Genomic DNA, 27434 nt, shown 5'->3' on the forward strand with positions numbered 1-27434 from the left:
TCAAGAATTAAAAAAAAAAAACCTATCTACATCCTGTTACTTGGCGCCACTTTACATATAGTGTTAATTATATCAACTTTGCATTATTACAACGAACAGCTATTTACAGCTCTACTGAGAATGCTCCAGTATTTTAAGAGGCCACACCTGAGTGAAGGCTTTCAATTCATTGGGGGGTTTTACCCATTTAGCATTATAGTTTTATCTATCCAGTCCCTGTGATAGTTTCAAGTCATTTCTAGACTTGGCTTATTCCATCAGTGATTCTTCCCTGAGTATTTCAAGTAGTGCCTGAGGTTGATCTGCTCAGTTCCGACACTGCATGTTATTAGGGTCCCGGCTGAGAACTGAGAATGAGATGACACTCATCAGTCAGGCACTGAAATTCTTTGCGCATACTCAAGAGGGATGAGGACAGCGCTTCACAACGGCACGTGTTTAGTTTCTGTGGCTTTTTTTGTTTAAAAAATCACCTTTGAAAAGAGAGATTTCGAACCTGATCCATTTAAAACGCTAAACGGAGACTTAACCAGAATGAAGAGGATTCTATTATCAATGAAGTGTGTCCCTTTTTAAGGCCATCCATTACATGAAACTTTGTCCTTAACACTGTAATCAAATCACCCACAAAACTGCCTGCTTCTGTACACATGACAGACAAGGTTTCAGCGGGTGTGTCTTGCTCCCCCATTCCTCGGTGAAGAGGGGTCACTGGAGTCTTTCCTTTTAAAGAAGTCGCCAAATGAAGTAAGCTCTGCAGAATTATCCAGGTGGGAAGGAGGCGGCAAAATCTTTGGTAAAGGGAGAAAGAAAAATCCCATTCCGTGTTTTCAAACTTGTGCTGCTCCCCAGGTGTTTTAGTTGCAGATCTCTTACAGAGTTGCACAGCCCAAGCAGCTCTGCAGAAAACTGTTGACTGAGTTTGTTGGGTGCTGTTTAACACTGTATCCATCATGGCTCCAGCTGCAGAGAACACTAGCTTCTAGGCTGTCTAATCCTAACAGACATTTCTGCAGGAACTAAGTTATGGAATCTGCACATCTTCATGGGTGGCGGCAAGCATAGGGTTAAGTCATAAGTAGTTTTAATTGAAAAAAATACACACCTTTTTACATTTTCTAAAATGATCTACTTTTCCAGATATCTTTTGCAATACATTCCGCTTGGCAGTCTTTCGAGCTCGCACTATAATGGCGACTCAACGGTAGTTCTTTGCCTCTTGAAAATGATCATGTGGTTGGATAAAAGAAATGGACAGATGTACTTCCTGGGTAAATCTGTCCACCCCATCAGCAGAGTAAAGAGGTGATTATTATGACTGTTAGTTTAAAATAATTAGCCAATACTGCTGTTAGCAGAGTATAAAAGATGCAGTGGGACGGAAGGACAAATGTTTGGGGACCAGAGCTCAGCTCAGCCTGCTGCTCTCTTGTGGGACCTTCCGGGAATTTATTCCAATTTAGACAGTGTTACTACTTTCACACTTTTCCTTGCTGGGATTCTGCAGGGAAAGCCTCCATGCTAAACAAGCTGATGATAATTGCATTACTTGGGCAGCATAATTTGCTCCCCTAATTGAAAGTGGCAAGAATTGGAAGGCGGCCAGTTCTTCACATCCAGGCCTTGCGAAGAGGCTTTTCTCCTACTGAGCCCTTTCAAGTCATCTCTCCCCCTCTCCCTCCCTTCAGGACCCTGCAGATCCTCTCCACAGCATCTCTCACCTCGCTGACATAAATGCCCATGTCCTCTTCGTCATCGGTTCGGTAGCAGACCGTCAGGCCCAGCTTCTCTTGACTGCTAACACGACACAGCTCAACCTCCTGAGAGAATGCATGCGTATTGAGACATTAATCTCAGAGTGCAAACTAAAAGATGCAGTTCCGGTCACTGTGAGACATTTTGAGCACTATTGCTAAACATCTGAAATGAACTTTCATAACAAAAACCATTGAAATTTACATTTATCAAGTATTTCTGTGTAGTCCAATCAGCATTTCAGGCTTTCATTTTGTAGTTGGAAGTATGCAGAATCACATGAATTCGTACACAAAACTGCATAAATTATTAAGCTGGAATCATAAATTATTTGAGGATATCAAAGAAGGTAGAAAAAGCTTCACAAATATTGTTGCTGCATTTTCCTCTGTAATGTAATAAAATGACATTAAGTTTGAACAAAACGAAATGACTATACTGAATCTTTCTATCCGTTCTTCCTCTGAACTTTGTAGAGTGTGCTAAGAAGCGAAGGTTTGTGTAGGTCAAGTTAAAGTTTTCTATTACTCTACAGCAACCCTCACCCTTGGAAAGAAAGGGGTTCATCGGCAGAAGGGAGAGATATCAACCGCTCTATGGGGCAGGGGGATGATTCAGAATGCAACAGCGAATGAGCGAGAAAATCCATTCCCTGACATGCACTGATAAGGGGCTGGGAATGTCCTCCTCAGGTAATGTGTACTGAATCCATTTCCTGATTTATGTTCAGAAAAATAATAATTTCAGTTTCATAGAATGATATGGGTTTGTGCCACTTTCTGACACAAACCAGGATAAACCACACAATTCCAGGTGTTGAAAGACAAATTGCAGCTGCAATCCTGGGGAACTTGTTTCTATTGTGGAGAACATAAGGCCTATTCCTAAAGAATCCGAGGAGGGAGAAGGGTGTAATTTGGAAGAGAAGCCTGGAGCAAGGCTCTTGAATGCAGCCCTGTAGAGCCATGTGATTCCCAGTTCTATGAATGCTCCCCCCTCTTCATTGCCCAAAAAAGCAGGTGTTCATCATGGACTCAGTCACTACCAGGAAGGGTGCTGTCATTCCTTCCTAGTCTTTCCCTGTCTGTGTATGATTTTGTAAAAACAACCCATAATTAAGAAGTCTTACATTTTTTTTGATGGGAAATGTATGTATCTGTGTGTGTATAAAATGATTATGAAGGCTAATAAAATAATGATATGACCATATATGTCTTTCCCAAATTGGATGTAGAAATTCTAACCCTCAATGCGGTTTTGCAATTAGGAGGTAGGACCTTTGGAAGGTAAGGAGTGGTAAGGCCATGAATGCAATTAGTGCTCTAATCAAAGGGGCAGAGTGCACAGTTGCCCTGAAGCATGCACACCTCGGGGAGAAGGTACCCTGGGGGAGGAGGAGGGCCCTATGAGCCACCACACTGCTTCTGAATGGATCCTGAACCTTCCAGCTCCAGCACTGAGAAAGGTGTCTGAGCTTCATGAGTCTTCTGATTTTCAGTGTTTGCTACGGCAGACAGAAAGGACTAAGACAGCAGGTCCCCGCTTAGCTGCCCAAGAACTGAAAGAGCAGTGCTAAATACGGAAAAGTTCACTTGACTACAAGCTGTAGGGTGCTCTCTACAGCATTTTGTAACATCTGGAGAAGTCCCCTCCCTTCAGTTTAGTCTATCAGAGCCGCCCTTGTCACTGAGTAACAACCGTTTGTATAAACGATGTGCTGTAAACTATGGGGAAATCATTAACGAGACCACGTACTAGCATAAACTGCAATGCCCAATAACTTCATAGCCCACAGCAAATAAAACAAAATTTAGTCCTATACCCTGAGACAAGTGCTGCAAAATAGAGCAAAATGAAACTTCAGGGAACGTAAGTGTGCCGAGGTGCTGTAAGTTGCTATAGTTGCTTCTAAAAGCCAGCTGAATGAGAAGACCAGCAAACATGCCAAAATGGGTGGAGAAAAGCCCACCAAGCTTCAACCACACAAAGAACTAAAGGAAACTGGAGGCAGGAGAGATGGTCCTTCCCAGGAAAGAGCACACCAGTTGGGTGTTCACTGTCAAAAGGTCAGCCCTGCAAAACACACATACAGCTGGGAATGGTGGTGCACATCTCTAATCCCAGTACTCGGAAGCAGAGGCAGGTAGATCTCTTTGAGTTCGAGACCAGTTTACATAGCTAATTCCAGGACAGCCAGAGCTATATGGTGAGACACTGTCTCAAAAACCAAAACCAAACCAAACCAAATCAGAAAACAAAAAAGAAAAACAAGTAACATTATATGGAACATTAAATACAACAGGTTATAGGTTGGGATATATTTGTATATACAAATTCATATATGCATATAATAACAATTAATGAAAAAGAAGCCTTGAAGAACAAGGAGAGATATGAGGGGGCTTTGAAAGGAGGAAAGAGAAAGGAGAAACATTGTAATTAAATCACAATTTCAAAAATAAACAACAAACCTACCAAATTGTCTGGGGAGTAGAGAAAGGTGGGAAATCCCTTACCCTCTGAAAACAGGAAACATGTTTTTGTCACCTGAAGGGGAAATGCATACACCTAGCAAGGGTTTCCCCCAAGTTGACAGTGGTTCATAGTGCCATAGGCTGAGCTCCTAACCAAACCCATATTTCTCAGCAGGAGTCACAGCCACAGAGCTGTCTCTTCCAACAATAGTTTAGTGAGCAAAGAAGCCTGCTGTTCTTAAGAGGTCTCCAAGGAAACCTGAGCACACTGCAGAGAGATGCCTTTGGAGCCCTTCAATCAGAGCCATCAGAGGTCCTTACGGTCTTCCAAAGGGAGGAAGGCTGATGTCTCATGTTGGGGAAGGCATGTGCCTCTGGGTGCACTTCTCAGTGTTTGCTCAGAATTCTCAGAGCTCCCTGTTCACTTTGGGGTCTGTCTACAAGAGGCAGATCTAAGTGCTGTGTGAGAGGATTGAATGAATCCATTAACCACAGAACCACTGGATCACCCACATGGCGTCCATTCCCTAACATGGCAAACTAGCTGCCTAAGAATTTAAAAGTAAGACATTAAGACCTTGAGGTAAAAATACTATTATTATTAAACCTATGTGAACCAGGCGGAGATGGCTCACACCTTTAATCCCAGCACTTGGGAGGCAGAGGAGAGCAGATCTTTGTGAGCCTGGTCTACAGAGTGAGTTCCAGGACAGCAGGGGCTACAGAGAAACCCTGTCTCATAAAAACAAAAACAAAACAAAAAATTATGTAAACAAAAACACTATGTAAAGTGAGCATTAACACTGTCTGTTTGTCTAGGTTTCAGTAGGCTATTTCCCATGTCTAGCCAGCTGCATCTGTCTTTCTGCACAGGTGTTTTAGGCTTCCTGTTTAATCATACCACCAGCAAAATCTTGTATTTGGGGTGAGCTTCTCTTACAAGTGTACTTGAGAAATAAAACTGATAAATAAATCCTCTTTAAGAGGCTCATTATTATAATTCATGCAAAATATGGTGTAATGGTACAATTTTATGAAAATGATTTCTTGACATCCAAAAACATTTAACTTTGGGCAGAGCATAAAGCCAAGTCCACAATAAACCATAAGATCATTTAAGAATATGTACTTGAGGGGGGATAGAAGGAGAGAGAGTACTGGGCAAGATGACTGGAATTGGGGGGCTTGGGGGTGATGAGAAAACCTAGTGCAGTGGAAAGTCCCTGGAATCTATGAGAGTGATATTAGTGAAGTCTCCTAGTAATGGGGAACACAGAGCCCAAAGTGGCATTTTTTGTAACTAGGCAAGTCTCCCAGCAGTGAGACTGGGGAATCAACCCAGTCACAAAACCTTCAACCAACAAGATGTCTTGCTTTGTGAGATGTGCTAGGATAAAGATGGCTGATGTGGGAATTCCTTCTGTATATGTGTTGCTTTTATTGGTTAATGAGTAAAGAAGCTTGCTTTGGCCTGTGATAGAGCAGAATAGAGCTAGGTGGGAAAGCTAAACTGAATGCTGGGAGAAAGTAGGTGGAGTCAGTGAGACACCAGGTAGCCACTGGAGCAGAACTTTGCCTGGTAAGCCACAGCCACATGGTGATACACAGATTATTAGAAATGGGTTAATTTAAGATATGAGTTAGCCAGAAATATGCTTAAGATATTGGTCAAACAGTATTGCAGATAATATAGTTTCTGTGTAATTATTTCAAGTCTGGGTGGTGGGGAATGAACGAGCAGCCTCAGTCAACAATTGGCACCCAATGTGGCCAACTAAATCCACTTAAAACCTGAGAGTTAGACCAATGACTGGTCTAACTTGAGGCTCACACCAGGAGAGGGAGCCCACACCTGACACCATGTGGATGACTAGAAACCAGAGGCTGGGCAGTCCCAGAAACCCAGGCTAATAGAACCAAATACGACTGAAAAAAAGGTCATAGATCAGTACCTAGTCCAACTGTGTTCAGAGAGGCATCCTCCAGCAACTGATGGGAGCAGAGGCAAACACCTACTGCCAAACACTAAGTGAAGCCGGAGAACCCCACAGAAGGGGTAGGGGAGGAAGGGTTTAGGAACCAGAGGGGTCAAGGACACCACGAGAACACAACACACAGAATCAACTAAGAAAGATGATAGGGGCTCACAGAAACTGAAGCAACAATCACAGAGGCTGAGTGGATCTGAGTTAGAAACTCTGCATATAAACATTATGTTTATATAGTGTTCTTGTGGGGCTCCTAATAGTGGGAGTGTGTGGTATTTCTGATGCTTTTGCCTATGTTTGGAGTTTGGGACCCTTTTCCTCCTACTGAGCCACCTTGTCTAGTCTTGGTATGAGAGTTTGTGCCTGGCCTTACTGTAATTTGTTGTGACATGTTTGGTTGATACCCCTGAGATACACCTCCTCTCTGTCTGAAACAGAGGAGTAGGTGTAGGGCAAACTGCAATCAGGATGAAAAGGATGTGAAAAATAAAAATTTAAAAATATTATTAAAATATATATTTAACTTGCTTTTCTACTTGCTTTTCTAACTTTTTAAAGTTAGCCTTCATTTGAGAAAATCATGGATCAACCAACCTTACTATGCCTTGGATTGCCTATATAATCAACTATTCCAACCTAAGCTAATTAATGGCTTTAATCTTCTATTCCCTGATGAAGACTAACATATGTGTATATGTCTGTGTATTGTGGTAATTGTTTGCTGGAAGCATGCTGCAGTTGAATTCAACCTGAAAACCAATATCTGCTATAAATGCTGTTATCAACATGGATATAGCCTGATATGTCTGTATGCGGTGCCGTTTACAATTCTGAGTCAGGAAAGTTACCTCTTCTTTTGGAAAATTCCTAGAGATTCTGTAACGAGTCCCTCGTTCCCTTCCCATACCATGTTCGCTGTGCTGTTAAGTTCAGAGGAAAAATCCACTGTTAAAGACAGAACTAGGGACAGCAGGATATCAAAAAGACATTCATACCAGACAAGTCATGGATAGACCAATAATCTGATTTACAGACAGATGGAAGACACAGGGAGAGAGGTAGAAATTCAGACTTGGGTTCAGTCTTGGTCAAATTAATTTAAGAGAAAAGGCCATGTTTTCATTCCTTAACACATAACCATGATTTGGTGTCTCTGGGGTATCTTAAAGGCATTCACTGACAAACTGTGAGGATAGAAGGATATCTCAGTGGTTAAGAACCTTGCCTTATCTTCCAGAGTGCTCCTGTTTGATTCCCAGCACCCCCTTAGTAGCTTACAATGGTCTGTAGTTGAAGATCTAGGAGATAAGACACTTTCTTCTGAACTCTGACAGCGGTCATACCTGCAGGCAAATCCTAATTTTTTAAAGGTCATGTAAAGTGTGATCCAACAGGGGTTAGTTCATATCAGTGGAGGCAGAAAGCATAGAGCTTTCTCTGTGTGTGCACACATGTTTATGTGTGTGCTTGGGTGCTCGGAAGTCAAGGATAAATGCCATTCTGTTCGTCAATCAGTTTCTACCATTAAAAAACATTTTTCTTTATCTTTATGTATTTAATGTGTGTGTGTGTGTATAGGTTAAAGTACAACTTGTGGAAGCCAGTTCTATCCTTCTACCTTGTAGTTTCAGGGTGTGGACTTAGGTAGTCGGGCTTGCAGCCATTAGCAGCTGAGTCACTTTTCCGGTCCCACCGTTTTAGAGCCAGGGCTGGGAGTTCGTTGATTGGCTAGACTGGCTGGGACTCAAGACCCTGGAATGCTCCTGTCTTAGTGTCCACAGCACTGGGATTTCAGGCCCGTGTTACTGTGTAAGGGTTTCTCATTTACACGAGGACAGGAGCTCCAAAACCAGGTCTTCAAGTTTGCATGGCAAGTCCCTCTCCTACTGAGCTGGCTCCTCAGCCACACATAGCTTAAATTCATGGACTGAACTGCAGGGGTAAAACTTCAGGCAATGAGAGAGACCCCAGTATAATGGATATCACAATTTATAAGCCAGAGAACCCAGGGCCAGTGTAGACCTGCACCCCTTCCTGCAGTGGCTGCACAGTTCACAGTGGTCCATGGAAACACACACTTCAGAGGGAAGGTTCTATGACAAAGGCACTTCGAAGCAGCTGCCAGCAACACATTTCTCTGAGGTCAGGGGAGCTGTGCAGACGGTGTGAGGTGATTCTCTTGCAGAGACCCCATTCAGCACTCCTAAGCAGGGCCCAATAGCTTCCAAAGGAATGCTTCCAGTAATGCATCAGGCTTCCCTGCATCTTCACACCCATCTCTCTCTGTCACCAGGAATCCACTTGAAAAACATAAAAGTGAAAAGCTGCTGGATCCCCCACAGAGATAATTCATGGGTGTTTGTGAACTTCAGGCCTCCTGCACTGATGGCGATAGTGGTGTTAACATCGCATTGTGTCCCAAATTGGTGCTCCAACAGCCGTGTTTACTTCACTATGAACAACCTTCAAAATGCCATGCTCTGGGAATGGATAAGTTTCTTTAAAAAAAAAAAAAAAGCAAACTATGGCATTCATTCCTGTGTGGATTGGATTGTTGTGGATGGAGCTTGGAAAAGATCTAAGAAGAGCTTGCTGTGAAATAACTTAGCCTTTGGACAAGAGGGAGCGTTTTTAACGATGGGATATCGTCTCACCTAGCCAGAGTCACTCCATCTTTATCACCAAATAAGGCGAGACTGCAAGTGAAAGAAGAAGATTGCACAGTGTGGGAAATGCAAACTAACGCAGGCTTTTGGAAATCAGTCTGGAGGGTTCTCAATCCCCGTGTGACCCAGCTCTCTCGCCATGCAGTAAACATCCAAAGGAAGAGGAATACGTGCCACAGAGGCACCAGTGTCCCATGCTGATTGCAGCACTAGTCATAATCACCATAGCACGGGAACAATCATGACCCAGAAACCAAAGAATGGATAAAGGAAATGCTGTTTATATAAATCCCGGACTATGGTTCGGCTGTCAAAACGTTCTGTCATTTGCAGCATGGATGGAGGCCACGATGGCAGGTGAAATGGCCCTCACCAGAACAAATGCTGAGTGTTCTTATTTACATGGGAATAAAAAATAGATCCCATAGAAGTAAGAGAGAAGAGTGTTTCCCAGAGCCCATGGGCATGGGGAGAGGGAGAGAGTGGATAATTCACAGACAGAAGGGTACAACAGTGCGCTTAGAGGAATACCTCCCATGGGTGGCTGAATTCTTGTGGTTGTCAGTAACTGGTTGAATATTCCAAAATAGCTAGTAGAAAGGATTTTGAATGTTCTCAAGATAACAAAATGACAAATGTCTGAAGTAGTGGATTTTGAATTAAATTGCCTCAATCATCACATACTAGATACACATTTTAAATATCATATTTGACTCCAGAAATATGCACGATTATGTGCCCAGGACTCTATAAAGATGATACCACCTAAGACTCTAAGCCATTGTGAGAGGGTGCATGAATTGGCCTTTTCTTGTAGTCAGATTGTTGACTAACTTAAATGTCACCATAGAACCCACATCCAGCAACTCGTGGAAGCAGATGCAGAGATTCAGAGCAGAGCACTGGGCTGAGCTCCCAAAGTACAGTAGAAGAGAGGGAGGAGCGAGAATAAAAGCAAAGAGTTAAGACCATGATGAGACACCAACTGAAACAGCTTACCTGAGCTAATAGAAGCCCACTGACTCTAGCCTGAGAGTGGGGGAACCAGCATGGGACCAAACTAGGCTCTCTGAATGTGGGTAACAGTTGTATGACTGGGGCAGACTTTGGGGCCACTGGCGTGAGACCAGGATTTATCTGTACTGCTTGTACTGGCTTTTTGGAACTCGTTCTCTTTGGAGGGATACTTTGCTCAGCCTGGATATAGTGGGGAGGGCCTTGGTCCTGCCCCAAAGCAATGTGTCAGACTTCGATGGCTTCCCATAGGAGGCCTTGCCCTCTCTGAGGTGTGGATGTGGGGGGGGTCTAGGTGGGGGGGGGAGATGGAAGGGGAGGGAGAAGGGGAGGAAGTGCGAGCTGGGATTGGTATATAAAATGGGGGGGGGGGGGGGGGGGAAGATGGAAGGGGAGGGAGAAGGGGAGGAAGTGCGAGCTGGGATTGGTATATAAAATGTAAAATGATAACTTTTTAAAAATTAATTAATTAAAAAAGAATATATTTATTTTGGAAAACATCAGAATATTTACAGAAATCAGTTGTATTAGAACACTTTGAAAAAATTATTTTTTGTGATGGAGTCTAGGAAGAAATAAAAAAAAAAGAACAACAATAAATCCCATGTTCTGCAGGTAGGACTCTCTATGCATAGTGGCCCCCAGGACTGGGTCACCATTACACAAGCCAGAATCGTATCCAGGACCAGACAGGACATTCATCTCCAAGGAGATGGGGAACAGAGGGGAGGACCTTTCCCATCACTGTCTTCACTTAATTTTGTAATATTGAAGCTAATTAAAGAAATGCCTTGAAAATTATTGAAGAAAAAATTCAGATGAAAACTGTGGAAAGTTGAACCCTTGCAGAGAAGGAAAGCCCAAACTTTTCCACTTCAATCCACTAGCTTCCAGGCAGTGGAAGCCCATATCACATCTGCAGGAATATAAACAGTAAAACCCCTGGAATGCTCAAGTCCCAGCGATGGCATTGCATTCAGAACAAATTATGCAACAACAACAAAATCTCATTTCTCAGCACATTGATGTAGGGAGTAAGGTGGATGGCACGGTCTCTTTGACAGTATCCTCAATTCTAGTCCATTATCAGCCGCTTCTTTTCCCTTGGGATCATAACTCAATTATTACTCAAGTCGACTTTATGAATTCCTTGAGAAATAGATCCAGGTGGTCGGCTCCCCACAGTGGCCTGTGAATCCTCTTAAGTCAAAACTGCTCGTTTTGATTAGGGTTTTAAGCTAAAGAGAACACATTAATTCCCACTGTGTGAAAACTGAGGTGGAGGCAGGTTCACGACGCTGTTAATCAGGAGGCACCATCGTGAATTTCAGAGCAGGAATACAGGTAAAAATGGAAAACCAAGACATGTTGGTGATGTCCCATCAACTTGTCACTAATTCTGCTCGACTGTACCAAGTGACCGCATGCAACTTGGGTCCACTTTGTTGATCCCCATATCTTGGCCATTACGATGAGTACTGCTATAAACACAAGAGGCAGGTATCTCTGTAACATACGAATATTTAGCCATGATGGAGTAGCTAGGTCGTATGATAGTCTGTGATGACCTTGTGCTGCCTCCTGTGAGCACAAAGGTGTGTAAGAAAATGAGGGAAAATCTGCCTGTGATAGATGATGTTTGCAGGGTCTTTTGAAGAAATCGCCGCTACTCATAGGTAACTATTTAAAAATCTAGGAATGCAAGGGTTTCAGAGTTGGGTCTTGGGTACTGAGTGGAGATTGAAATGGTTATTGATTAGCTTTCTAATGGCATTGCGAACCATCACAATCATTTGTGATGGTTAATTCTCGGAAGTTTTCCATCAGAACCACTTAAAATGCCAACACAATGTACAAGAAATACAATTTGCAAATATGTTTCTGAAAGTTGCTTTATTAGCACATATTAATTGTATGCAACAAAAGGCTTCATAACACGTATATTTATAAGTATGTATATAGACTTACATACATGTATATATGGTAATTTTGCTCTCCATTTACTTTGATACACACATAGGGTTCTTATTGTATTTACTCCTCCATTGTCCACCTTGGTCTGCTAACCCTGTTTACCCACCCTCTTTTGGCTCTCAGGTCTCTTTGTTTTTGTTCACCTCCCCACATGAAGGATAATATATGGTATTTATTCTCACAAGTCTGGGGTTTTCTAGATCCATCCTTTTTCCTGAAGACATAATCTCATTCTTCTTACTGGAGCGTGTGCATCAATAGTTTTTAGTTGTCTGGATGGCACCTGGGCTCATTCCTTGTCTTGGCTACCGTGGAGAATACTGCAGCAGATGGCTTTGTACTATGCTGACTTAGAAGCCTTTGGGTATATACCTGGCAGAAGTGTAACTAGATTATATGTCGTTCTATTTTTAGCTTTTGGAAGAACTGCCATATGTATTTCCATAGTGACTGTAATATTTACATTCACATCAATCGTGTATAAAGTTTCTGCTTTCCCTGTATCCTTGCCAAGATTTAAAAAATTTTTCTTGATGACAGCATTCTGCCTGGTATAAGAGGGAATCTTAGCATAGTTAACATTTATCCTCGGCTGAGGATGGTGAGCATTTTTTTTCTTGTATTTGTTGTGCAGTTGAGAATTGTCTGTTCAGTTCATCTGTTCATTTATTGATTGGATTATTTATTCTTCGAGTGTTTAGTGCTTTTTTTGATAGGGTTTCTCTGTGTCGCTTTGGAGCCTGTCCTGGCACTAGCTCTTGTAGACCAGGTTGGCCTCAAACTAATTGTCTTTGCCTTTGGAGTGCTGGGTTTAAAGTCATGTGCCACATCTGCCTGTCTCTGCTTCTGGAGTGCTGGGTTTAAAGGTACATGCCACCACCTCCCAGTCTGTGTTTAGGTTTTTTAAATAATCTCTTTATTAGCATATATACATTGTGCATGGTTCTGGGCTTGAAATGGACATTTTCACACTAGCATAAAATACAATTTGACCATCTCTTGGTCTAGGCAACCAGTCCTGTGCTTTAATTGTAAAATGTTTTAAGCACTCCACTTTCTGAGGAGCTCAAATGCTCTCAAATTCACCCCTTTAGCTCCTCTGTTCTTGTACTCAATGTTGAGTCTATGACCTTTCTACTTTTCTCTGTGAATGCTTCGCTCATGAAGTCACCTGATGTCACCTCTGTGCTTACATTGCTTTGAACCCACACGTAGACAAAAATGATTTTTTTTATTAAAATCCATACTTCCTTTGTTCCCTGCACTGCATATCAAGTAGAACAAGGTCAATTGCTGTTAAGTCTATCCCTTGTAATCCTATCTGAGAAACTGGGAGGTCCTGGATGAGAACACACACCTCAGCGGCCATGGAGGCTCTGTGGAAATCCACTAGACAAATCTCAGTTGGGGCGGCCTGAAAACCATGGCACCTTCTACACCAGGCTGCTTTTCCACTTCCCATTCTCAAACTTGTCCTTTGAGAATTTTGCACAAAGGGATTTGATTATATATACCCCCTCCCTCAACTCCTCCTACGCTATTATACACACACACACATACACACACACTCTTCATTCTTGAATGTGTGGCTTCCGCTGGAGTATGGGTTCAGGGACTAAACTTTTAACGAAAAATTCTCCTTCTCAGAGAAGCTATGACTTGATAATAGCTCCACAGTCGACCTCCCTGCTCCGAAGCAGATGAGTGGCCAAGGCAACTGCTTATCTAGTTTCTTTAAAGCTGTTGAGATTTTTTTTCTCTTTGTCTCAAACTTCCAATAGTGACTTCTCACTACTAGTTAGTATCTCATCTCGGGCTATTATATCGTGTTATGACGAGGCACACCACAACCCTCCACTCTCCTACTCTGTCATTTCGTACCCTTCTCCTGCAGTTCCACTGTGATACCTTTTCTCTCCTCATGATTGCCAGTCAGCCTTTTCCACGCTTCTTAAAAGACAAGGAAGCCACAAGATGCAAACTACCGCTTCATCTCTTCAGTGTGTGTCCACATGAACCCTATCCACCCTCAATGCTGCTTTTCTGTTGATGAGAGAGTCTAGCCCTCTCCACTCGTGCCCTGTATGCCAGGTCTAAAATCTTTTTCCTAGGATTTCCATTATGAAGCTACATCTTTATCCTTGTTGTTACTCCCTCTTTCCTTGGTAAATCATTTCCTTTGACATATGCATTCATGAGGGTACACACACACACACACACACACACACGCGCGCGCGCGCGCGCGCATTTAATTTAACTCTTATTGGGTAGGGCAGAAGAGAACTCCCAAAGAAGTGCTGGTTGCCTTGAAATTGGGGGTGCTAGAAGAACCCAGCAAAATGTCTTGGGATCAAGAAGGACTGAATTTTCAGAGAGAGAAATATTCACCCAGCAAAGGCACCAAGACAGGGAACAATACGCCATATCAGAGAAACTTTCAGTAGTTACTGCGCTGCAAACAGAGTTTAAAACTGAGCTGGATGAAAAAGTCCTGGTGAAAATAAAACTAAAAACTTGGGCCTTGGCCAGATCATGATCATTGTAAAAGACAACCAACTGCAATATATTAAGTAATCTGAATTCTTTTCTGTGCTGGTTAATAGTTGACCACAGGGGCATATGCCTGAGCTAATTAACTTTGAAAACTGGATCTTTATTTGGGCTCAGGATTTTAGAAATTTAAGTCCATGATTATTTGACATATTTTTTGGGGGGCCTTTGGCTAATAGGACATGATGGTTGGAGAACTGGCAAAGCCTATTTACCTCATGGCAGTCCCAAAGAAAGGAGTGACAGAAAAGAACTGGGGTTCCAATAACTCCTCAAAGATATGCCTCCAACCACATGACTTCCTGCTACTAGGTCTGATTCTGTAAACAATATCTTTCTTTATTTTATTTATATTTCTTTTGTCCTCCCCAAATTCTTTCCAAACATTCTATTCCCTATTGGCTTTAGAAAGTTTGTACAAATGAAATATTATGCTAAAGTGTTTTGTAAATTATGCCTCCTTTCATTTGAAACCTAGCAGAGCAATAATTGTACAAATGAAATATTATGCTAAAGTGTTTTGTAAATTATGCCTCCTTTCATTTGAAACCTAGCAGAGCAATAGTATACATAGCCTTTGTTTGTGGCCTGTCCAATATTCCCTCACTGTCTTTCTGGAAATGAGATGCTGGATGTTTTTGTTTTTGTTTTTTTTAAGAATTACAGTTCCTTTCACAGTCTATGTATATATTTTGGGCCATTTTTTAGTTTGAAGAATGGACATATGACCCAGATATTAGTCCATAGTATTTCTCTAGCCCTAATAACTTCTTTAAGAGCAGTACTGGGTCTCATTCAAGATCATAAAAACAGGACTGTGACTTTAACTTTCACTAATATAGACTAAAACATCTGTCTTTCTTTTAGTACTTGAACTTACAAGAGTGTAGACCAGGAGCAGCTTAAGTTTAATCTTGCCACAACGTGTAGCATCTGGAGAGAGGCTCTGAAAAAGAGCTGATAAAAGTTAAAAGGCAAGTGGAGACCAAAAGTGCAGGGGCAGGGCCACATCCCTACTTGGGGTTATCACTGCACCCCTACTTGGGGTTAGGACAGAGAAAGGCTCCTTTCCCTTACGTGTTTATTTTGGTCTTCTTTTTCTTGAGTTAGTTTTGATAGATTCTGAGGCCTGCTGTAAACTTTGTTTTATAGACAGGAGAATGCAAAGCCCGCATGGATGTTTGTTTGTGGTCACTCACGGGCAGTAACTGATCAGAAGCAGAAATGGAACATAGGGCTTCTCTTGGTTTCTCTGAATTTCAAGGCTTAATCCTGTTTAATCAATAAATTTCTAGTCTAATGATCACTGACAAGATCTTTGTATAGATGGAGAGCTAAAGGCAAGGATTCAATGAACTCAGTGAGGCATTTGGTAAAGTTGGATGAGATGAGCCATGAAAGGGAAGGTTGCAGCGAGAGCCACTGTGTGCTGGGTGAGTAGCCCAGCATGGCAGCCGGAAAAATGTGCTTGGGGAAGGACTCATAATCAAAGTCCTTGTCAGAGGAGGGAGAAGGTGCTCGAGACACAAATGTTTCGATCTTCATCTCACATAAATTCCAAATCATCAATTAGGACTATTGAGAGAAAGCAAGCACTTGGTCTTCTTATATTTAACTTGGAAAGACTCAAAATTCGTCCTATTTTAACTTTACTATTAACTTTTTAGGAAATTAACATAATTATATACTTTTGGAATTATTTGAAACTTAAAGATGATTTATCTCTATTTCCAACTTTGGTAGTGGAGATAACTTTCTCGTATTGAGCTGGTAATTTACTGGCAGAGCTCAGAGTCAAACACACAGGCTTCCTCGGTGCCATCCAACCGAACTGTTCTGTATTAACTGCTTTCTGTTTGCTCACTTATTAAATTACCACACAGGAGCTTGGACTGAGGGTGCCGCCAACGGTGTGTTAACTGCAGCAGAACGCTTGAAGGGTGTGAACAATACTGAAGGATGCGGGTCACACAGGTAGGTGAGTGATGCACAGACTCGGGACCACCACCGAGAACTTAGTGTTCAATGACCAGGGGAAAGGCTCTTGAACTGAAAACACCTCTGTGTTCTTTTGGCCCTTGGTGTCTATAGCAAATGTTAGATGAAGACAGAGCTCACTAAACTTTTGTACCCAAGCCCTGCCTGTCAGGAGAGGCTCAATCCCTCCTGTCACCTCACTGGACACTGCTGCTCAGAGGCCCTGCAGTCTTTACTGAGCCTCCGTCTCCACGTCTGTAAGGTGTGTTCTTTGAATTACTGAAAATGTGTTTTCCCAAAGAAAGTGCTAGCAACATGTCTTTGATACTGGCTGTACCCTTTCTGTGGAGTTACTGGTCGGAAAGGACAGGACTCAGTTGTCTCGGATTTGATTATGGTTCTTGGTTACATTTGTGCTGGCCATGTTTTCAGTAAAGAGATGAGCTAACACAATGAGACCTGTGGTTCACAATGCTGCTTAAGAGAGTAACCAGCAATCCTAAGAAAACATTCAGAATCTGTAGAAAAGGAACATATTCTGCCCAAATAGACAGAGAATCTATAGCTCATCCATTGTCAGGGTGAGCGCTGTGCAGAAGCCAGAGGGAAACCTAAGCCTTTACAGCATGGCCACAGGAGCTGGAGGATTAGCAAACTGTGGGACTGTAGAGACAGGGTAAAATGGATAGAGTTATAACGACTATCCCCACGGGAAAACAATGCCATTGGTTGTCAGTCTTTAGATGTACAGGAAACCATGCTAAGCACATGGAACAGAAGTTGGGAAAAAAAATAGAAGGTAGGGCAGGTAGAGAAGGAGAAGTTGAGAGTTTTAGTTCTGCCCTTTAAAATAAACCCAGGGAGTAAATTTGGCTGTAGTAAGATCTGAAAGTCTGACCAGATAGTGTAGGGCTGGGGACTTCTTACTAACTTGGGCTAAAAGGTAATGAAAGGAAAACAAACATAAATGATCAAAAACCTCCTAAAAGAGGAGCATGCTAATTAACAAAATCTATTTCTTGAACTTGAATGGAAATGCTGATCTAAAATGATCAGTCCACATAGCATGCCTCATGTTGGAGCTGCATACCAATAAGTAATTAAGAATTTCAAGGCTAAAATTCTACAAACTCATTTTTTCATTGGTATTTCATATTAATTATAAAATGTCACAGCAATACTAAAAGGAGTTTTATTTTATAAGCATTATATAGAATATGCCTATGTTCTAGAATTCATGCTATTATATTTTTCATTTCCCATTTTTTACACTAATTTCTTAGATATTGGTTAAGAATATGGTCAGGTGATGGTTTAAAATTTCTCCAGGACTTCCAGTGAAAATTGGAAATGGGTAGTGGCACACACCTTTAATCCCAGCACTCAGGTGGCGGAGGTAGACAGATCTCTATGAGTTCGAGGCCAGCATGGTTTTGAGAGTTCCTGGACAGCCAGGGCTACACAGAGAAACCCTGTCTCAAAAGACAAAAACAATCAAAAAAAAAAAAAAAGCAAAAAAGAATATCTAAAAATAATACTATAAAATATAGTGGTTAGGCTGGGCAGTGGTGGCACATGCCTTTAATCCCAGCACTTGGGAGGCAGAGGCAGGCGGATCTCTGTGAGTTCGAGACCAGCCTGGTCTACAGAGCTAGTTCCAGGACAGGCTCCAAAGCCACAGAGAAACCCTGTCTCAAAAAAACAAAAAACAAAACAAAACAAAACAAAAAAAGTGGTCAGTAGAAAGCATAACCCATAAAACTAATTATAAAGAAGAACCTTGTTATTCTTTATTTTATATTAGCACCACAGTTCACAGTAACAACAATTTTCTAATAAATATATATTGATAAATCATCGGAAGATGGGAAGATATCATATTTGTTTGGTATTTCATATTTATTGCTTCTCTGAGTATTTTTCTCACTGAGTATCATCCTAGGGAAATCTTCATTTGATAGAATATTCTAAATGTTCTCTTTCTGTTCTGTTCTTTTCTTTTGGAGCCAGCAATTCCACTTAATTTTTAAAGTTACTCTAGAATATATATATAGTGCAGCACATCTTTATGATCCTGGCAAATATTCTAATTAGATCACTAAAAACAAACAGCGGACCTCCAGATCTGATGAATGAGAGAGTAGGGTCTACATTTCTCTATTTCAGATATTATACATTAAATTCCAGACTAGAAGACGCCCTAGGTCTGTGTTGACACAACAGAAATTTGTCAACGCTTAACCCAGAGCTTCTCTTTGTTTGAAAAGAATTCAGGAAGTTCTTCTGCATGAATTATTAAGGAAACATAAAAGGAAGATTAACAAGGAGGAAGTAGGAAATAAATAAACCTTTCGACAGATGACCTTGACTTCCCTCCACTGCTTTCCGGAGCTGGACTGGGCTTTTTAATAAAGCACCGAGCTCTTATTACACAGTTCTTCTCAGCTGTTCTACACTGTGGATTGCAGCTTTTCCCATGGTCATCATAACAGGAAAAGACATTTGACACTTACTGCTGTCGAGATCCTACCAGTGCCATAGCAACTGCTGGCCAAATTTTTTGCTCTTTTTCTTTTACATGGTAAAATGAAGATTTTTTTTCTATCTACCTATCTCTGTTTTTTTTTTCTTTCTCTATCATCTATCTATCTTTCTATCAATCCATGTAATGTATGTATCTATTTTTTTTTAATTTTGCAATAGGGGCTTAGTTTGTGCTCAAGCTAGCCTTGAACTCAAGATGTCCAACCATCAGTCTTATGAGTGCTGTGATAACTGGCCTGAACCACCATGCCTAGTTCGAGATTCTTAATATAGCTAACTGTGTACAGATACTTCCCACTTAACAAAAGAGATTAAACTCTAAAAAGTGCTGTAGCTAGCATTTTTTGTTTTATTCACAGGTTTTCCCTCACTCAAAAGCAAAAGCAAATAAAGACAGTAATGCCTTCAAGGCACTAAAGCTTTTTATTCAAGCACAAAGGTAAACATTCTAGGTACCATCCTCTAGAAGGGAGCAAGCTCACCGTGCGGAGGTTTGCACATTTCCTATTTCCAGTGAGGCTCCTACCAGATGCACTAGACTCATTTCCAGTGATGTTCCTACCAACTGCACATCCCCTATTTCCAGTGACGCTCCTACCAAATGCACAAGCCTCATTTCCAGTGATGCTCTTGCCACTGCATGTCCCCTATTTCCAGTGACGCTCCTAGCAAATGCTCGTGCCTTATTTACAGCTAAATGACACACACGGGGACTTCCCAAGTTAGGTCCCAGCTCTTTGCTTACACTCATATGCTAACAAAGAACAGTTCACTGTAATGTTTACCACTGCCATTATATTATCATCTATTTTGTAAAAACTGAAAACTAAGTGATGGTCTAGACTTTTGTGAACTGATAGATTTTCCTGTAGATTTATTTATATCCACATATACATATTGGTTTTAAAATCTAGTAAGTAGTGTCAACTTGAGTCTGTTATTAGCAATATTAGGGAATTTTAGTAGTGTTTTAAAAATGTTTGACTAGATAAATCAAATGAATTATCTGATTAATTTAAAACTATTTTTTCTAACTATTCATTTACTAAGATTCTTTCATGGTTATTTGCCCCACTGTACAATAAATTGCTTTGGTATTGGGCTTCTGATTAGTCAGCATGCTTCTCCGCCTGGGGATGAGTTAATCTGATCACTTTGGTCATTTGAAAATTAATTCCAAGCATTGCATTATCTGTTCTGCATTTTCTTTATTAAACATGGACCACTGAAGTTAATTGAAAATTTATCAGCATTTCTCACTACCATACAATTATTATCTCTCTGTGTGTGTCTCTTCTTTCTCTGTGTGTGTGTCTCTTCTCTCTCTCTCTCTCTCTCTCTCTCTCTCTCTCTCTCTCTCTCCATTTATCTATCTAAGGTTTTTGTTTTGTTTTGTGTTTTTGGTAATTCTAGACATTGAACACAGAACCTTGCAGCATGATCAGGGCATCCTTCTGAGGTACACCTCCAGCTACCTTTAATCTATAATGGCAAAGTGTCCTAACTGTCTTCAATGTTTTAAACCATGGTTCTAAGGAACATTTATTAAAGTGGAAATGATCCCCAGATGAGAGAGAGAGAGAGAGAGAGAGAGAGAGAGAGAGAGAGAGAGAGAGAGAGAGAGAGAGAGCATGTCTGTGGTGATGTCACGAGTCTGGGTGGCCATGGGGCTGGCTGATGTGGGTGTGGTACCCGGAAGAAGAGCAACTGCTCTTTGTCTCTGAGCAATTTCTGTAGCCCATTAAGATATTTTGTGTTCAAAGAAACATTCCAGTACAGTCGATTTCAGAGTAACTGGCACCTACTGCTGTCGCTATAACTATTTTCTACTTAGTGCTTTCCTGTATTTCCAACATTTTTGCTCTGGAGTAGATATTTATTTCAAATCATAAATATTTTAAAATATAAATAGTCATAATTTTGTATTGAAAAGATAAATGGTGGGTGCCACAGACACCACGGGAGTCTGCAAATCGCTACTCCCTTCCCTTTTACCTCATCATTTTTTGTTTATTGGAAAACAGTACTTTAAGAGAAAATGTAATTTGACCCAGTGGGGTGAAAAGAAGCCAAACATGAACCATGCCCAGCATAAGAGCACGAGGCAGGCAATGCCACGCCTCCCATAGGAGAATAAAGGGGACATGTGGGACACAAGATGTGACTCCCAAGGCTACCAAGAGGTGAGGCAGGCAATGTGCTCAGCTTGCGAGGACTTGCGATTTGAAAACGTCGTCGAGATAAAACAGAAGGAGGTGACTTCATCATCTGTGAAGGAGAGGCATGCTCTGACTTGGGCTTTCTCAGAGTGCAGGCCTGCTCTTCACTGCTGGCCTGGCGGGCAGCTCCTAGAGCTCTCTGTGCAGACTGCGGAGCTGGAGTGGCCACTGGCAGCTAGGCTTCGCTTATGTCACAGGCCTCAGCTTGCCAAGCTCATTCATGCTTTTAAGACTTTACCAGCCAGTTCAGGTTGTCACGGTCACTTCTTTACTCTCCAGCTGACATGTCTTTAAGACAGTTGATCTTTGCCAGTGAGATGGTTCTCCCGTCTTCCATTGCTACTCTGCCTGCCATCGCTGTGGTTCAGGCCTACAATAGTTCTCTGTTCTACACCTGCAGGTCTGTCTGATGATTCTCCTTAACGCGTAGCTTGCCACATCAGGCCACACTGAGCTAAATGCTTCCTGTGGCCAATACCCCCTAAGAGTGACACAGCAGACCTTAATCGACAGCCTAATGTCACCTGGGTTGCCTGATGTCACCTTAAACACTTCTTCATGGTTTAGTTCCTACTCTGCAATCTATTGATGTAGCAAAACTGGACTGGATTACACTTTCCAAATCTAATAAACCAGCCTTTTGCTCACAGCCAACAATACCCCTTCATTTCCTATCTGAATTAGAACTTTATCCAAGATTGACTATCAAGTGAACTATGAGCTTCCAAAGGCTGGAGGCCATGAGGGAAGCTGCTTCTGTGGCTGTAGAGCCTTGCCTGGAGCCACTGGCCAGGGTACATTTGTTGACTAAATACACACACTGAAACTGCACCTTGAAGGATCTTCTTCATCAGCAGAGCTCCTGAGCCTTGTGAGAAAACAGCCCTGGCCTCTCTAGCTTACCTGTGAGCTGACATTGTTCTTATAAAGGGGAGGATGGGTCTTCGGGCTCTGTGTTTGCCCAGTAGAATTTGTGATATATGAGCCGATCTAGAAGCCTGACGCAGATGCCTCTGCAGAGGTTCCGGCTGAACATACAGCTATGGATGCCAAGAATCCTACTGAAAACATCAGGTGCTGCTGCTGAACTTTGGTATCACACACACATCACTCAGAAGACAAAGATGAGAGAAGTTGGAAAATACTCAGTAGGTAGATTAAACATCCTTTTCACTAGATATCCAGTTTTATGTTGGTATGACCCGATGACATAGATATTTCCATATAAACAATCCCTGACCTATGTGTACATAGCCTTCTCCATTATCATTATCTACTGCCTAGCTGGATCTTTACAAGTGATTGTAGAATCACGTATCAAAGCCCAGACTTCATTGTTCGCATCAGGATTCATTCTTGCTGTTCATTCTGTGGGTTTGAAACAGGGTATGCTGATATTTACCCATCATCGTAAGAGACGGATAAGAGAGTGTTTTTACTGCCCTAAAACTGAGCTCGGCCAACTTGCCTCTCCACCCTCATTAGCACAGCTTTGCCCATTCACTTGGTGGCAACCATGGTCTGCCTGCCGTTTTCAGACTCAGGAATTTGGATCTCTGCCTCCTCCATGTGCTCTCACGACTTGCTCACTCAATTGCTCTGATGGAGAAGAAGATTCCGGTGTGTGGATGAAACAGCAGACCCAGCCATCTACTGAGCGGCATCTCAGATTCCAAGTTTCACCCATTTTTAAGCAAATTTTAATCTTGACAGTTCTTTAGTGATCTAAGGGCACCTGAGCTGCCTGACTGACAGTGCCATCGGACATGAAGGACAGGAAGTAAAGTCCAGAGACACCCCAGGTGAAGAGACTGATACATGATGACAGGATGGATGAAGCCACGAACCCCAAGACCATTTACTGTATATCTTAGCAAGAAACACATTACCCCATCCAAGAGGAGTGTAAAGAAAATCACCTAGCATGACTTTTAGTCCAGGTACAAGATGAGCCTCGTCTGAGAATGTATAGTCACAAGCCTGGTGGCCATGCTGACAGCTCAGCATTCTATGAACTGAATCACATTTGTTGTAGTTGACAACTGAGCTTGACCTTGTCCTTAAATGATGATAATCCTTTTAGTGTGGCAGAAAGAGAAACTTAATTCTCCACCCCCCCCCGCCAGAGATATGGTTAGAATATACAAAATAGTGGACTGTGAGAGAGAACAGGATTAAAAAATAAACAAGAAAACAAACATCATGACTGCCAAGCCACGAGAAACATATGCCCAACCTAAAGGAATATAATAAGTCACAATAAACAGGAGTACACACTCAGCATGGAAACAGCCACAGAAATGTAAGAATTTATGGAAATGAAGATTACAAGGACTGAGTATGCTTTTAAAAAGCAGGCAGACATGCAGGAGAATGGAATGATTCAGCAAAAATAGTGAATTGTAAGACAGACTTGACATGAATGACCCAGAATATACACAAAGACGAGGAATGGAAGCCAGCGGTCATGGATGCAAGAGACGGCTGAGAGCGACAGGGCCTAAACAGCAGCACCATGGCCCAGGAATTCCATTGCACACAGCGTCTGATAGGTGAGAGAGACGCAGGTGGTCTCTTTAATGTGCTATGGGGAAACATACCGACCTATAATCTGTTCCCAGCAAGAAGGTCTTCCAGAACAAACGTAAGGATGTTTGTAACAAAACAAAGCAAAAGAAGTCACCAAGCAAAAAGAGCTGGCAAGAGCAGACTGTGACTAAGGAAAACTCTAAAATGTGAACCTCATGTTCAGAAGTTCGGGTGTTCAGTGAGAGATTCAGGCAGAAATATAGAGAAAGGGAATCTGATTATATCTGGGGTGACAGCTCAAAGTGCACAGTGGCTTAGAGCGTGAAAAGAGCTACCAAAAAAAAATCTGAATATTTATAAGTAGTAGGCAATTTAAAACTCAAGATAAAGAAAAGAATCAATTACAAATAGCCAATTAAAATTTCTAACACAGCACTAAAAGAATAAATATAATGTAACATTTTTCTCTGAGTAGAATAATAAGAAAAGTAATGCATTCACAAAAAGGTAAGAAAGAGGAAAATAAGAAACAAAAAATTAAAAATATATGTGACATCAGTATAAGATAAATCCAAACATAAATGGCTATGCTGACTAGACAACACAGTAACAAACAGAAACGCAAAATCTTGCCAGAAATACATGCCAGTTCCACTAAAGGACAAAAACAAAACAAGAAATCCAAAACACCAAAAAGTCAACAACAAAAACCAACCAACCAAATATGAGCAATGAGCAGTGGGAATGCATACAAAACACATCAAAACCACTCAGATGGAAACCATTACAGAAGACAAGCCACGGAGTACTAAGAGAAAGCTGGGGTGTAACGACACTGTCATAGAAAATTGACTTTTGGTATCAGAAGTACGAGAAATAACATATATACAACATTACAATGAAAAGGAAGAAAGGTTGACACTCTAATCTGGAATCGTGATTCCAAACAGTAGAAGATGCAAGGACAGAGGAAGACTCCCACATGACAACGTTGTGATGGAAACTAATGAAAAAATCCCGCAGCGTGTCCTCATGTACACAGGACTGAACTAAGAATAAGGGTCACAGTTGGTGAATATTATAAACAGTGCATGTCACATACACACATTACCTTCAGACATGAACTGAACCCTTTTTGGGGGATGGAGGGGCATAGGGTCCCTTTACATTACTTAAGCTGGCATCAAACTCATAATTCCTGCCTTCACATCTTCAATTCTAGGGTTATGGTTGTCTGCCATATAAATCATGATTGGCTATTTTTTTGAGAATTTTATAATAATGGCAAACTGACTTAGTTTGTGTGTCTAGTTTATATGCAATGTTTTCTTTAACTCTTTATTATTTAGTTATTTTAATATAATTAATATTCATAGCAATTCTAAGGGCTTAACACATGTACATTCCCATTTTACAGATGAGAAAAGTGAGGCCCAAAGGGCCCAATTATCTTGTGTAGGAGGAATACTGCTAATGAAAAGATGTATAAGTACCTTATGGAGAAAAGCATATGATCTGTGGGCAAGCATTAGCAAGGTCTTGGAGAGGTGGCGAGCTTGTGCTCAAAATTGGACCAATCGATGGTGTAAACACATTATTCTTCCCAAATTAATATATAGATTCAAAACCTCCTGAGCATTGCTGTGGGCTGGCAAAGCGAATTCACCAGGTTATACAAGCTAGGGGAAGACTTGGAATAGAGAAATGCTGTCAAGAAGAGGGTGGGTGATGACCCAGATACCTGCTGTCACCTCTACAGCTACAGAACTTGTCGAGATGCGGTGATAGACACAGGATGCCGGCGATCAGTGACCAGAGACAGAAGCATACAGGCAGAAATGTGATTTACGATGGAGCTGTCATTACTTAACAGATGGTATGCTGGCTAGCAGGGTGGAAGATTAGAACAAACACTAAAACCAAACCGATTTGCCTCCCAAACTCTCACTATGATAACAAGTCAACTCTTTGTAAAGTAAAGGCTAAAGTAAAGATTCGTTTTAAAACTTAGACTATGAATAGCTACCACAGTATTTATTTGAGCAGGAAGGATTTCTTAAACTATATAGATTAATGAACTGTAATGAATTTCCTAATATATGTTATTGCATTAAATTAAGAGCCTCTGCCAGGCGTGGTGACACACACTTTTAATCACATCACTAATGAGGCAGCGGGAGGCAGAGCTAAGTGAATTCCAGGCCAACTTGGTCAACATAGGGAGTTTGAGGACAGCCAGGACCACATAGGGAGACCCTGTCTTTGAAAACCAAAAACCTGAAACAAATCAAAACAGAACCTGAGAACTTCTGTTTATCATTGATACCATAAGAACTACAATTTTATAAATTAGGAAATATTTCTCATAAAATATTGGCTTAATAATGAAAAGGACAATATATATTAAACATACAATGGGTTTATAAGTATAATGGGTTTCATTATGACATGTTCATATTCACTATATGTGTATATCTGTACCTATACACACATACACACACACACACACACACACATATATATAGTGGGTTTCATTTCACATGTTAATATTCATACTATATGTCCATATATGCATACATATTCATTACATATATAGTTTACATATTGTATTCATTATACATATAATACACATCATAATGAAGTCTACCACTTGTACAGGCAATATAATTAAAATAGAAAAAAACCAAAATCTTTAAGTGAAATAATAATGCAGAAAAGAACCAAAGACTCGGTGTGAGATTATAAGGTGAAAGAAAGCAGAACAGACCCAATCAGCACTCAGAGAAATGCCCAGTATCATCTGTTACCAAGGGCAGGGGGAGTTAAGATCATGGTGTGATGATATGAGATCACTCAAACCAACAGGGGAAAATTAAGTCTGGAGATGACAAGTATCTTCAAGTGCAGTGTGCTAGGTTGACCTCATGTTGGTGCGTTAGAACTGCTTTGTTACCTGCTGTTCGTAAATCTCACGTTTTCTCCACCTCTCCTAATACAGCAGTCAGTGCCTAAGAGAACATACACAGGTCTCCGCCGTGCCAGCTGGGTACGTAGGTTAACTGCCTTTTTCAGAAATGCACACAGCACTGATTACAGGGGACAAACTCAGAAGTAGGTTCGCGGTTTTGAGGTTGGAAATAAACAGGTGACAGATACGGACATTCAGCGTGCTTGTGTGAATATAATGGTGAAGATAATAGTGTTAAGAGCCACAGACATGACAAAGCAAAAAGACAAGGGTGATGGTGTACACAAAACCCTCCGGTTACTTCTGTGAGCAAAGGTAAGGGGTAGGCAGAGGGAGAGGACACACCACACCTGCATTCAGTGGAACGCATGTCATACAATTGGATATTGGCTAACAAGATTCTTTGTTGCTTTGTTTGAAGGAAGGTTGATGCAGAAGAACAGGATTGCCTCTGAAGACTATTTTAGTCCTCCAACCAGAGACATAGGCCATTGTTTTTAAAAGACAAGAGAGAACCAGGCATGGTGGCACATACTTTTATCCCAAACACTCAGGCAGCAGTAAAATCTCTGTGAGTTCAGTTTGTCTAGTCTACAAAGCAAGTTCCAGGACCCCAAGGGCTACACAGAGAGATCCTATCGCAAAACAAAGCAAAAAAAATACAGTAGAGAACATTTGTAAACACAAAGACCTAGTCTAGGTCCTTATGAATCTGGTAGCACAGTTAAATAAAGGCCCCCTTCTTCCCTGAGGCAAATAGTGGACTGTGGATCTGA

At 41.4% G+C, this 27434-nt stretch overlaps 1 protein-coding gene across 1 annotated transcript in view; it reads right to left on the minus strand.

Moving 5' to 3' along the window:
* Pdzrn4 (PDZ domain containing ring finger 4) overlaps positions 1–27434 on the minus strand; it is a 341120-nt gene that overhangs the window by 23692 nt on the left and 289994 nt on the right. The window contains 1 exon segment of the mRNA XM_050127841.1: positions 1722–1820. Coding sequence (XP_049983798.1) covers positions 1722–1820 — 99 coding nt within the window.

Source organism: Alexandromys fortis, unplaced genomic scaffold (genome assembly GCF_014885135.2).
Source record: "Alexandromys fortis isolate MF-2015 unplaced genomic scaffold, M_Fortis_MF-2015_v1.1 scaffold_28, whole genome shotgun sequence".
Taxonomy (NCBI): Eukaryota; Metazoa; Chordata; class Mammalia; order Rodentia; family Cricetidae; genus Alexandromys; species Alexandromys fortis.